Here is a 13,004-nt window from a genome sequence, read left to right as displayed (position 1 = left end):
GTGGTCCCCGAAATGTCTAATCATTTCCTTTTCCCCATTGCACAGTTACCCTGGTAAAAGGCCAGAGGTCTTCCTGGGGGAGGATGGGAGAAAGATTAACAGCATAAATTGTCGGTTGTGTAGTGGGGTCTTTCCTCAAGGGGACCCAGACTCCCCTCCATTCAAGGGGTTCTGGGTCTGTAAACTGGCTGAAGTCTGGAAATTGATAGAAGGGCCATGATTCTCTGTTTTTATAATTCAAATTAGTCTTTTGTACATTCAACCTAGAAGTTTTATACTTGTATAAATTAAGTAGGAATGTAGTAGGCTTCCTATCAATTTCACTTCTAGGAACACCGCGATTACTCAGCCAATGTCAGAGCCTAACACAAGTCAGACTCTTCTGATTGCTGCTTTGCCTCTGCTGTCCATTATGATAGCCAGGCCCACCTTGCCTTTGATGGTTGAATGCCACCACTTGGCCCCTCTTTAGGATCCAATTATTCCTACTGTATTTAAATTTTGTAGTTGAGTGACTGCAGTTCCCACTGTTAGATCTGACATATAGAGAAGAGCAATTACAGAGCTTTTGAAGATGCAGATGTTGCCCTCACAAATCTATTTCACAAAGCATTGGCCAAGAGTATATTTTCTGGACCTCCCAGCTGGGATGAGTAGGTCTAAAGTGACTAATCTACCCCACTATCCCAATCTCCCTAAGCCTTTGGATCCCATCCTCTACATTAAACCAAGGGAGATCAGGCATTTCCAACTCACTTGCAGTGGGCCATCTTTTAATCCATATTTCAGCTAACCAAGCAAATAAACTATTAGAAGTTTTTTAACTCCCCGAGTTGCAACAATAAATGCAGTGTCCCTACTTAGTGAGCCCAAATCAATAAATTCAGGCTGATCCAACTCTGTGTTCTTTCCATCATTATCCCACACCCTTAATATCCATTCCCATGCCTGTTCTCCAGATTTCTGCTTACAAAAATTAGAAAACTCAGGCAGTTGTTTTCGAGTGTAGCACACCTCCTTATGGGTCATGCTCTCAACCTCACCTCTAGGGGCCCCCTGGGGCTTTAGTTCAGATATACGTCTAGAAGCAAACGGGGTGTTGGGGGTGGTTCCTGAGGAAAATCAACATTATCTTGCCTGGAAGCTGCCTCAGGGGAGGCCATCACTGTTGTCTCAGGCAGTGCAGGGTTTATCTCCTCAAACAAAGGTGGAAAGGCTGATGGCATCGTGGGTCAGGGAGTGGATGTTGCCACTACTGGGGATGGAGAAGCTGTTTTTCTGGCAAAAAAAAAAGTTTCATCAGAGTTCACAAACTCAATGTGCCCAGCTTTGTCAGGGTCCTTCCACATGTCCCCATTCCAAGTTGAATGGTCCCATTCTTTTCCAATCAATGCCATCACTTTAACAGTAGACACCTGGCAAGGCTGTGCATGCACCTTTCTTTGCAGGTGAGCCACTTGCATGATGAGAGGTTGTGTCTGCTTTTCAAGAATTTCAGCTTTTTCCTGCAGAGGAGAAAAGACTCTCACTCACGGCAATCTTAGCAGATTTGAGTCTCAGAATCTGCTTCTGAAGCTGGGAGTTAGAATCCTGAGTTCATCATTTTCTCTTATCACTTTGTCTCCTGAACTTACAAGCAACCAACCAGTTTCATTTCATTCCTTGGTTCTCCACATATGGTCAAAGATATTATGTATAGAGTCACTAAACTCCTTGCCTCTCATGAGCCGTAAGTCAGGAGTGTTAAATGCATTTATTTTGCATAACTCTCTAAACAATTCATGCCAAGACTATCAGTGTTCTCCATACTATTATAAGTAGAGTCCTTAGCATTTTTGGGTCTAATCATTAAGCAGCCAACTCCAGAAGCTCCAAAACCGATAAAATAACTCCATTCTTAATATTTTGTTCCTCGAGAACCCCTCTTGGTACCAAAATCTGTATTAGTCAGGGTTCTGTAGTGGGACAGAAGTAATAGGAGATACACACACACACACACACACACACACACATATATATATATATATATGAATTATTCATTCACATGATCACAAGGTCCCACAATAGACTGTCTGCAAACTGAGGAGTAAGGTGAGCCAGTCCAAGAACTGAAGAATTTAGCATCCGATGTTCGAGGGCAGGAAGCATCTAGCACAAGAGAAGACGTAGGCTGGAAGCTAGGCCAGTCCAGTCTTTTCACATTTTTCTGCCTGCTTTATATTCTAGCTACACTATCAGCTGATTATGTGGTGCCCATCCAGATTAAGGGTGGGTCTTACTGTCCCAGTCCACTGACTCTAATGTTAATCTCCTTTGTCAACACCCTCACAGACACACCCTGCATCAATACTTTGCATCCTTCAATGCAATCAAGTTGACCTTTAGTATTAACCACCACAGGATTATATAGACAAAAAAACTCATATTTAAAATAAAATGTTAACAAGAAGCATCAGTACATGTGGCTACTATAATATTATATGCTAGTGTGGACTACTTTGATTGATATTAGGCACTAAGACAAATAATGGCTTTCACTACTTCTACTTAAATCTGGTTAACTATTCAGGAGACAAGCATATCTCATCTTAATAATTGATTGGGCATCAAAAACAACAGAGTCAGATTTATATTGGTATAGGAGATTTTTTTTGAATACAAAATATTTACTAGTTCTTTTTTTTTTTTTTTTTTTTTTTTTTTTTTTTTTTTTTTTTTTTTTTGCTCTGTGCTTCTTTTGTTCCCAAAATTCTCCAGACATATCTACACAGTGGTTCTCAGAGTGGGATCCCTGACCTAGCAGTATTAGTACCACGTGGGAGCTTATTAGAAATGTAATGAATCAGATGTAGTGAATCAGAAACTCGAAGGATAGGGCCCAGCAATCTGTGTTGTAACAAGCCCTTCTGGAGATGCTCTCGTATGATAAATTTAAGGGCCACTAAACTTAGAGGAACTGGTGCAGGTGGTGACTCTTCTCAGGTGAATTGGCTCACCTAATGCCTTCTGCAAAATTGCTACTTTAAATAGTCTTTCTCAGTTTTAATATATCATTTACACCCTTTGCAGTGAAGTTCACAGTGATAATGTAGAGTTTCTCAGCTGAAATTTACTATGAAGACTGTATCTTCTCACCAAAATATCCTTTAACTTGTGATTTTTTTCTGCCTCCCATTATCAAAGTTTTTCTTTCTGTGATAACTACCATGGGTTAGCCTTTAACTATGTTGTGCCAACTGTATGTGGGGATTATACTTACAATTAAAACTTGTATTTGACATACGAATGGGACTCAAGGAAATCAAAACTCTTCTTGGAAACAGTAAGAACATCTGAGTCAGTAATTAACAAATGTTGACTGCCAAGGAAATTCAAACCAAGGTTTAATAAGGGAGGAATTCTTGTACAAATAAATATAATAGCTATATTTAAAAATAAGAATATCTCTCATGTATAAGGAATTTTTATATTTTGTGTAGAATTCTCGAGAGTGAAATTTATGAGTACTGATATCTGATTAGTATGTTGAAGCTATTACAATATGAAGTTTGTCTGAAAATAGACTAGGCTATTGTGTGAGGTGAAGAGTTTCCTGTAGTTAGGGGTATTTAAGCCACATCAAATTATGGGTTGATTGGGTGGTCTAGACCCTTCCTCCTCAAAGTGTAGTACCATCTGGGAGTCATTAAAAGGGTAGAATTTCAGGTTTCACCCCATTCCTGGTGAATCAGTATCTATAACTTAACAAGATCCATGGATGATCTGTATGCACGTTATGTCTGAGAAATAGTGCTCCAGTTGACATCTAATGAATTTTCATATTGTTTTTATACTTTTTATAGGAGTATGTTGTGTTGCAAAAATTTAAATAACAGTCTAGAAGTGGGGTAAATACATGAGCTTAACCCCTCTTTCTACTGTAAAGTCGCTAACTGAATTAAATACTTCCCCCAGAAACAAAGATTGTTTCTTGGATATTGTAGTTAATTTTAAGTGAACAGTTATTGACATACTAGTTCTTTGTTAACTTTGGACTCTTGGCTTTATACAAAAGTAAAACACGCCTTTTGGACTTGCTGTAGTACACTCAGAATATTTTCACTAACCCCCAAATTATATTCAGTGTTTAATCCTTCTCCAATTCCTTCATGCATGTCCTCTTCATTTTCACGAAATCCAGGATTCGTGACTCTCCCTCACAGAAACGTTCCCTGTCTGCTCAGAGTAGGTACTGATTTTGTCTCGTGCTTCCTCAGTCTGTATGAATGGACAGCAGCAGCAGAAAGAAAAGAGGGTAGTTAAAGGGAGGTGGAGATACAAGGGGGACTGGAGTGCAATGGAGAGACCAGACTCTGCTCAAAGCTAAAATTTACTGGGGCATGGAATACTTAACATACAATTCTCATTACCAAAACAATATGAATGAAGAAGAACTGAAGAGGTAATGAGAAATGACAGATGCCGCCACACCCTAGATTGGCTCAGGTCCCTACAACCATGACTACCATGTCCTGGCCCAGTGGGAAGAAAACTGCTTAAAGAAATGACAAGCACAGAAGACCGGGGAGCCAAAAGGTGCCCAAGTCCGTTCCCATCCCCACCAGCTCAGACTGACAGGAGCGAAGGCTGTGGAGCCCATTGTGTGAAAGAAGCCCAGGCGGGGTAGAGTGTGCCCCCTTCCTACTTTGCCCATCCCTGGCCCTCGCCTTCGCAGGGGGCACTGGGAGCAGAGCGAGCCTCGGCAGCCCGGGAGCGGCTCTGGGGGAGACGAGTGTATCCGCGGGCGCGTGTGCGTGAGGAGGAGAGCAAAGACGTGATTACTTCAGAATTTATTTAAGGGCCGGTGGAAACCACTGCAGCAGCTTCCAGGGGAAGCCCTTGTTCCAGAGGAAGAGGAGGTGGTGGCTGCCAAGGAGGAGGAGGGGAGGAGACTGAGGAGGAGGAGTAGCAACCACCGCACGAGGCAAGTGAGGAGAGAAGATGCTGTAGCGTCCTCACCGGCTCCCAGCAGGTTGGTTCTCCCGGCCAACTGAAGCAAGCAGAGGCTTGCAAAAAGGCTGGGAGGAGAAAAATGGGTGTGTGTGTGGTGGTGGTGGGGAGGGGGGGAGCAGTGGGGAGGGAGGGGGGCGGAGGGGGGTGATGCTTGCCTTTCCGGAGAAAAAGCGCCTCCTTTAAGTGAAATGAGACGCGGGAGCGCGGAAACAGGCTGGGGGCCAGGAGGAGACCTGTCCTGCTTTTTGCATCCCTAGGGACTCGTTTTCCTTCAGGTTTCTAACTCCCAGGGTTAGCCTTAAACTCCAGAGGGGCTCCAGGAGGGACGACTGGGTGGAGAACTTCTCTCCCAGATACTTCTCACGCCTTTTCTCCAAGATCTCTTTTGGAGGGACGCCCCACACACCCCGGGTGGCCCGGGCGCGGAGGGGGAGCGGCGCCGCTTGGTTAAGTTTCTGAAAGTCAAACCCAGTCCCCGGTCCCCGGTCTCCGCCCCGGGGCTCCAGCTGCACGCGGGGAGCTGCGGCTGCTCTGGCAAAGGGGCCGCGGCTGCTTTAAGAGCCGCCTCCCCCTCTCCTCGTTTGACAATGGTCTGAACCGAGCTCTGCTTCCCAAAGCAAAATTTGTAATATGCCATTTTTCCGATGGACGCTTCTCCTTTTGGCTGCTGACGGAGCCACGGGAAGATGCCGAGCTCCTGCCACGCCACCGGGCCGGGGCACGTTCCGGGAGGGCGCCGGGGCACGCGTGTGTCTGAGCTGCCTTTCTCCTCCCGTTGCTAGGGAAATGGTCCAGGAGTGCTGGGTGTGAGCCTCCCTTCTCCTCAAGCCGGAGACTGCGGTTGTCATTGATCAATTGAAGAAGCAAGGACCCGAAATCACAGACATTAGGTACAGAAACTGTCTTTGAGTTTTACTGTCTTCTTTCGCTGTATTTTTTGACCACCTCCCTGGCCCCACCCCGCCCCCAGGGAAGATGAGATGCAAATTCCTCCTTGTTGATTACTGTTAGGTGTCTTTTGCTTTCACCTCATCCTCTCCGTCTCCTATCTCTCTACCTCCTGCCTACTTGGCTGTGTCCTGTTGGGCAGGATGAACAATTTTAATATGGAAATGATGAAGTCAACTTCTTCAAGGTGGTGGGGGGTGTGGCTGAGAGATAACTGTCCAGTAGTGTGGGGTGAGCTGGCTCTTTGGCTGTCTGTAAATGCACTAGGGTAAAGAAAGTGTAAAATGTGTCCATTAAAGGTGATAATATTTCCCGAGGACAGAGGCTTTCAAAGAGTTAAACAGGAGGGAGAATATTCATGTAATGTAATCAGACAATAGCTAGGATTTCTCTCACTGAATTACTCCTTGTAGGTTAACTGAGGTGGAGCTGGGATGGTTCTTAAGACTAAATATTTTCAGAAGAAACTCACTATAGAGAATAATTACATTCTTACTTCTCGTAGGGCCGACATCTTACTGATATGATTAGATAAAGTCATTTATTGACAGCAAAAAGAAAAAATGCTTTTTGTAGCATTCTCATATCTGAAGACGTACTGCTTGGATGGCATACATTGCTAAGGAACACATTGGATTTTGAAAGCCCTTGAGTGAGGACTCCAGTGGGCATTCAAACTTTTATTTTGAAATCTGAGAAATTTAAAAGACAGTCAAGGTTATGTGCTAAGAATAAAGGAGTTGATTTTCCTGATATAAAATTCTGCCAGCTAAATTTCAGCACTGGGATAATTAAGCCAATCAGGTTTATTATTACTTTTTTTATTTATCAACAAAATTAACAATGTCTCTGACTAGGTTTCAAAACCTTCAGCAATTTAATGAGGAAAGCTTCAATATCTAGATGAAGATAACATAATTTATATATCGAATTGACTTGGAGGGGGGAATGATGAAAAGGCAAATATCAAGGCAAATTGTTAGGATGCCCTTTCTGGCTTTTCAGAAATTATGTGATGAATGCAGTTTTTAGTATTGAAACTGATTATAAAAGTTAAAAGTGATATATCTGAGTGAAATGCACTAGACATTGAATGACCATAGCCTTCTGGACTGTGTAAGTTGCTTCAGATGTCATCCATTCTTTAAAAGGGTGTTTAACTCTTACATTGAATATGTATCTTTAATTGCTTTTAATACTTAAAATGTACAAAATGTGCATTTAAGAAATGTTATACTGCATTTTAAGGATTATTCAAATATTTTGTAATTTATGTTAGAATCTGAATTCTAATGAAATAAACTAAGCTAGTTCATGAAAGTGGCCTTATTTTTTTGTAGACTATTTTTTTTTCTAAATTTGATAAGAAGACTTTGGATATACTCCTTTGGGTTGACTGTAAGGTATAAGCAACATATATTCATCTTATTTCCTAAGTAAATTTTGCATAATTTGATTTTTATAAATTGGATATGAAGAGTTCAAAAGTATCTACTAGAATTAAACCTTTAGCAGAGCAGCAGAATGAGTCATAAAGGTAAAATATTGTTTCTACAAAGATAAATGCTTATCACTTTATAATAGAAATAAATACTTACATTTGTAATTGCCCTTTATATGTTTTGCTGTGTGTTCTCAGTCAGATTACCTATTAGATCTTTTCTTTTTTTTTTCCTAAGCATAGCTTATTGGCCCTCTTTCATGAAAGAGATAACTAAAGTTTTAACATGTAAAGTAACTTGTCCTGGTTCACGTGCCTTAGGAGTGGAATCAAATCAAGTTCTTTTGAGTGTAGATTTAATAGACTTTCTAAGTCCCTAAGCCACTTTTAATCATAGCATCTTTTGACTAAATCTAAGACTACCTTTAATGTTGATTTAAGACCCTAAAGTTTGTGAATGTTTAGTATCTCATGGTAACAACGAGGGATTGTTAGGATATTATATTCAGGTGAAAATTATACTGGGGTATTCACTGCTGTTATGCTTTGCCTTGGAATTTAAAGTTGTTCTAAGTGATTCAGGGTGGAAAGGAATTAATAACTTTCATTCAAGAACGACATAGTTTAAAGTATAGATTTAAGAATTTAAAATATAGTTTTAAGAATTTAAATCTACAGGTAACCCTAAAATTTAAACCTTTTAGGGTTTCGTTAACCCTAAAATTTAAACCTTGTGAGTATTTGGGCACAAATTGTCCCACTGCTATGATTTGCTCTCCCAGTACTTTGTTTTAACCTTAAGTGTCAAAAGTAAACACATTGGCTCCTGGTGATTATTTCTCAGAATGACATAGCTGCTCAGTGTGTAGATTTCATGCATGACCTGCTAACTAATTGTTTTAAATAATCAAATGTGTTGGAACACTGTTGTTTTCTAATTCCTTTTCAATTAATATAAAGAAAGTTTGAAGCAGTTAAAAAGAGTTTGCATTTTCCATCTTTGTGATAGTCTTTGAATGAAAATCAAATTGAGACAAATGCAAGAAACAGTTTTATCTATTAAGTGTGTAACAGTAGTATCAAGTGTGGGTATCGGGGTGTGTGTGCTTATATTCATTTTATGTGTGTACTCTGTTACATATTTTAGTGTGCATACAAAATTGAACAAATTAAATTCCTGCCTTCAGGTAGCTCAATGTTATGAGCAATGAGCAAAACTTCAAAACATTTAAAATTTTCCTAATATTCACTGACCCCTTTAGTTTTTTAATATAGGTTATCATTCACAAAATACTTTATTACTTACATACTTTTTAAAAGTTTCTCTTAGTTTTCAGGAGTCCCTGACCAGATCATTCACAGATAATTGAATTTTGCTCCTCAATAACCCAATTTATATGAAGACTCACATAAAAAGTAATTAAATATTGAGCTGTTAAATCTTGACATTCTATTTGAAAATATCACCAGAAATATTTTCCCTAAGGACAGGAATGTGTAGGCAGAAAAATTAATTGACCTTGCATTATAAAACCAAAAAATGCTTCAGGATCAACAACCAAACCTGCCTTTCTTCACATTAGCCTTTTGCAAAACCAAGCCGTCTAATTAATAGCTGCTGGCCATAGTACAACAACCAAAACTGAGATGAGTTTGACTTTTCTTTGAAACATTAGCTAGAGGATGAAAGAGAAAATGAGATAATTTCTGACTTTTAAGATGCCACGTAATTGTTCAACCATGCACCTAAGTGTGTTTTGTCTATTTTAAATCAAATTTAAAAATATTCTGAAAGCAGTTCATTTATTTCATGACTGAGAATTTGTGATTGGCAGCTGAGATGTGAAGTTACTACATTAGCTAATATAATTTATGACATCTGTTTTGCAGAATATTTGAAAGAGTGTTAGTTTGTATTGTTTGGATGAAAACCAGACTATGTAGTTAACAGGAAAAAAGGAATATTAAGTGTAATGATGAGTATAATACTCTAAACAAATTTATATACCTCAGTTTATTTCATAACGTTTTTGTCTAATTCAGTCAGCATCACTTATCTGCTCTGGGTAGACCACATAGGAATTCAGGGAAAGAGCATACAAAAGTAATAAAATGGAAAATGTAATGTCAAAAAGCTTAAAACTAGTCAATTTGAAAAAAAAATCTGTTGACTAAAAAAGTAAAAGCTGATTATCATATAAAATAAATAATGATTTGTAGATTTTCTACAAGAAAGAGTAAACATTAATTCGTTGAATTACGTAAGTCATTCAAAAGTCATTTACTTCCTACCGGTTAAGTGCCAGACACTGTGCTTGCCATGAACAATATACAGTAATAACAAATAAGGGTAACATAAAAAGTATTCACTCTAAGAGATTTGTAAACTTGCAGATAAGAAAGGTGATGAAATAATAATGGAAATAACATGTTTATTTAAATTGAATTAGGTGGGATAAATCATGAACATGAACTTTGAGAAACAAGTGAAACAAAGTTGCATATGGGAGGTAGGACAAATGTGATGTCATGGAAAGAGAAAGCACTTAGGGCTGAAGGAAGTAAATGAATCATATTTCATTGAGGTCAAAACATTTTGCTTGGTTGGATTTGGGGCAACAGGTAGGGGAAATAGAGACAAATAGGCTAATAAGCTGAAAAATATTTAGTGAATTGATGTCCAAATGACATTTTTGGAAATCATTTGTTTACTAAGACTCCTTCCCACTTACTTTCTTTAAGCAATGATGTGTGAAGTGATGCCCACGATTAATGAGGACACCCCAATGAGCCAAAGGGGGTCCCAAAGCAGTGGCTCGGACTCAGACTCCCATTTTGAGCAGCTGATGGTGAATATGCTAGATGAAAGGGATCGTCTTCTAGACACCCTTCGGGAGACCCAGGAAAGCCTCTCACTTGCCCAGCAGAGACTTCAGGATGTCATCTATGACCGAGACTCACTCCAGAGACAGCTCAATTCAGCCCTGCCACAGGTATGCTTCCTGGTAGCCTTTGTTTCTGCTATTGTAATTGAAAATTCGGAAAGATTTAAATAAAATTCACTTTACTCCCATTCTTAATGTTATTTTTCCACTTAACATATGTGATATGCACATTTTGTTAAGAACAACTTAGGAATAGATGATTAGTTCACTTGAAACCTTGCCTCAAACAAAGTCATGGACTGTTAATGGTGGTTGGGGGTTTATGTGAGAAGCAAGAGTTCTTACCTGGTCTTTCTTAAAAGTTGTATTTGTGTGTCTTAGTAGGGTAGAAAACCACTTGTTGATCAGCTTTTAATGACCAGAATGTGGAGATAGTTTTATCTTTCTTACCTTTTAAACACAATGTTGACATTTGGAAATAAGTGTTTTTCATTTTCAGTTGTATGGTCTGCCTTTGACCGTACTTTGGAAGCCTCGTGTCCAACTATTGTTTCGTCTTTTTTTTTTTTTTTAATGCCTAATATCTGCTTTAAAATTCTTGGAATTACTAATATATTATCCTCTCCCTTGGGGAAAAAAAAAAAAAAAAACACTTTAACTGGTTTCTTTTTATTTTTAAAACATTTTGAAGATTGGTGAAAGGGAAAAAGTCAAGCCTCACTAACTTAACATTGTTAGATTAGCTATGTTTAAATACATTTCTGTCAATCTTTGTATTTTACAGAAAAAAAAATCCTAAGATATTTTAAGAACTGCCAGCCTATTTATATACAAAGTTAATGATTAAAGTCAATTTACTTGTTTTAGAAACGCATAGGCTGGGCGCAGTGACTCAGGCCTGTACTCCTAGCACTTTGAGAGGCCGAGGTGGGTGGATTGCCTGAGCTCAGGAGTTCAAGACCAGCCTGAGCAACATGGTGAAACCCCATCTCTAGTAAAATACAAAAAATTAGGTAGGCATGGTGGCGTGTGCCTGTAGTCCCAGTTACTCGGGAGGCTGAGACAGGAGAATTGCTTGAACCTGGGGAGGCAGAGGTTACAGTGAGCCAAGATCACGCCGCTGCACTCCAGCATGGGACAGAACAAGACTCCATCTCCAAAAATAATAATAATAATAATAATAATAATAATAATATAATTATGCCTCTTTTAGGTATGAGAAGAAACATAAAAATGAATGGGATTTTTGACAGTCACCCCCATTAAACTAAAACTTTCTTTTAAATACAAGGTTGATTGGCCCTTTCCTTAAAAAACAGTACACTAAATGTTAAAGAGTTGAATTCTCTTCACAGAGTTATGGCTTGTAACAAAGATATCTTTATAAATATTGAAAACTATATATTCAAAATTGATAAAATTCTAAAGCTATCTGTACTGTTAACTCATAGACATATTTACGACTCTCAAAATGGAAAGGATCGCTAAGAATCCCCTGTTGCATCCTGATTAGGTAATCCCATAGCCCTATGTGAATAACTGCTATTCCAGTCCTTTTCATTTTCAGTCAGTTTATCTTGTGCTGAGATGAAATAATGTTTTTATAACTCTCACTTCTTGGTACCATGGTTTGTGTCATCACACAAAATGTTTTGACTCATTTCAAAAGGCAGCTATGATAGCTACACCAAATATTATATATTTTTAAGGAAGATATTTTAGTCTTTGCAATTGCTCTTCATAAGGTGATTTCTAGAACTGTCACCATCATACTTACTCTCTTGGAGGATTATTTGAGTTGGTTAATTCTCTTGTTAAAGTGGTCCAAGAACCAGTCACACTCTTCCTCATCTACTGTGACAAGTGGAAAATGGGGCAATCATTTCTCCTTCTGGATACAGTGTTTCATTAGCTTACACTAGGATTTTATGATATTTGGAGACAAGTTCAACATACCTTCAATGTGTACTGGGACAGCAGTCAACTGAAGTTTCTAATTGACTTGCGTAGATGCTGCAGTGTGTTCCCATTTCCCCTCCACTCTTCTTGGAAGTTGATTCTGATCCTACATGTAAGACTCTGCATGTATCCCGCTTACATTTGTCTTTCTATATTTTATTCAAGCTTGAAGTTTTCAGTTTAAATCCTAATCTTATCAAAATGTATCTAAAAGTAATTTGGATTTTTAAATTTCCCCCTTCTGTAAAAAAAAGGTGACTATTTTACTTAAAAATGTTGTGAAAATAAAGCACTAGAACAAGATACTTTAGGAAAAAAAGGAGAAAATTAAAAAATATTTTTATACATAACTGATTGTGGAGGTGAATCTCTTTGTATAATTGATTGTGGAGGTAAATCTCTTTGTAAAGGTATAAGAAAAAAATGTTTTATTTCTAGCTCTTCAGTTGTATTGAGTATCTAAATTATGATTGCCTTTAAAATGTTAAGTTTTAATTTTTAAATATACTGCCCAGCCTTTTATCTAACTCCCTTGGGGCCAGTTGTGTTTTGGAGCTCACAGGTTTTCTGATTCTCTCTCTCTCTCTCTCTTCGTCTCTTGTTCTCAGTTTCTTCTCTCATTCTCTCTCTCTCTCTTTCTGTGTGTGTGTAGCATATTATAGAACACTATTCCTGAAGGACTATGGGCAGCACCCGTATTTCTGAATATTTCTGAAATTTTTCTGAAGAGAATTCTATGAGTATCCCTACTGCATGGAAAAGATAAAGACTGTAAATAG

At 38.6% G+C, this 13,004-nt stretch overlaps 1 protein-coding gene across 14 annotated transcripts in view; it reads left to right on the top strand.

Annotated features, from left to right (window-relative positions):
- Positions 1 to 4,796: 4,796 nt before the first annotated feature.
- The window catches only part of PPFIA2 (PTPRF interacting protein alpha 2), a 504,804-nt gene continuing 496,596 nt past the window's right edge, over positions 4,797 to 13,004 (top strand). For 9 of the 14 annotated variants that reach the window (XM_050749217.1, XM_050749222.1, XM_050749223.1 and 6 more), the window contains exons 1-3: positions 4,798 to 5,011; positions 5,775 to 5,882; positions 10,124 to 10,374. In XM_050749217.1, the coding sequence (XP_050605174.1) occupies positions 10,126 to 10,374 (249 nt within the window). In that variant the 5' untranslated portion in view covers positions 4,798 to 5,011; positions 5,775 to 5,882; positions 10,124 to 10,125. Of the gene's footprint in view, positions 5,012 to 5,626; positions 5,883 to 10,123; positions 10,375 to 13,004 lie in introns of those variants that run through there. The other 5 variants (XM_050749235.1, XM_050749234.1, XM_050749233.1 and 2 more) reach the window with 2 other exon arrangements.

This window comes from Macaca thibetana, chromosome 11 (genome assembly GCF_024542745.1).
Source record: "Macaca thibetana thibetana isolate TM-01 chromosome 11, ASM2454274v1, whole genome shotgun sequence".
Taxonomy (NCBI): domain Eukaryota; kingdom Metazoa; phylum Chordata; class Mammalia; order Primates; family Cercopithecidae; genus Macaca; species Macaca thibetana.
The sequence above is the reverse complement of the archived record's forward strand: the minus strand, read 5'-3'. Positions and strand labels throughout refer to the sequence as shown.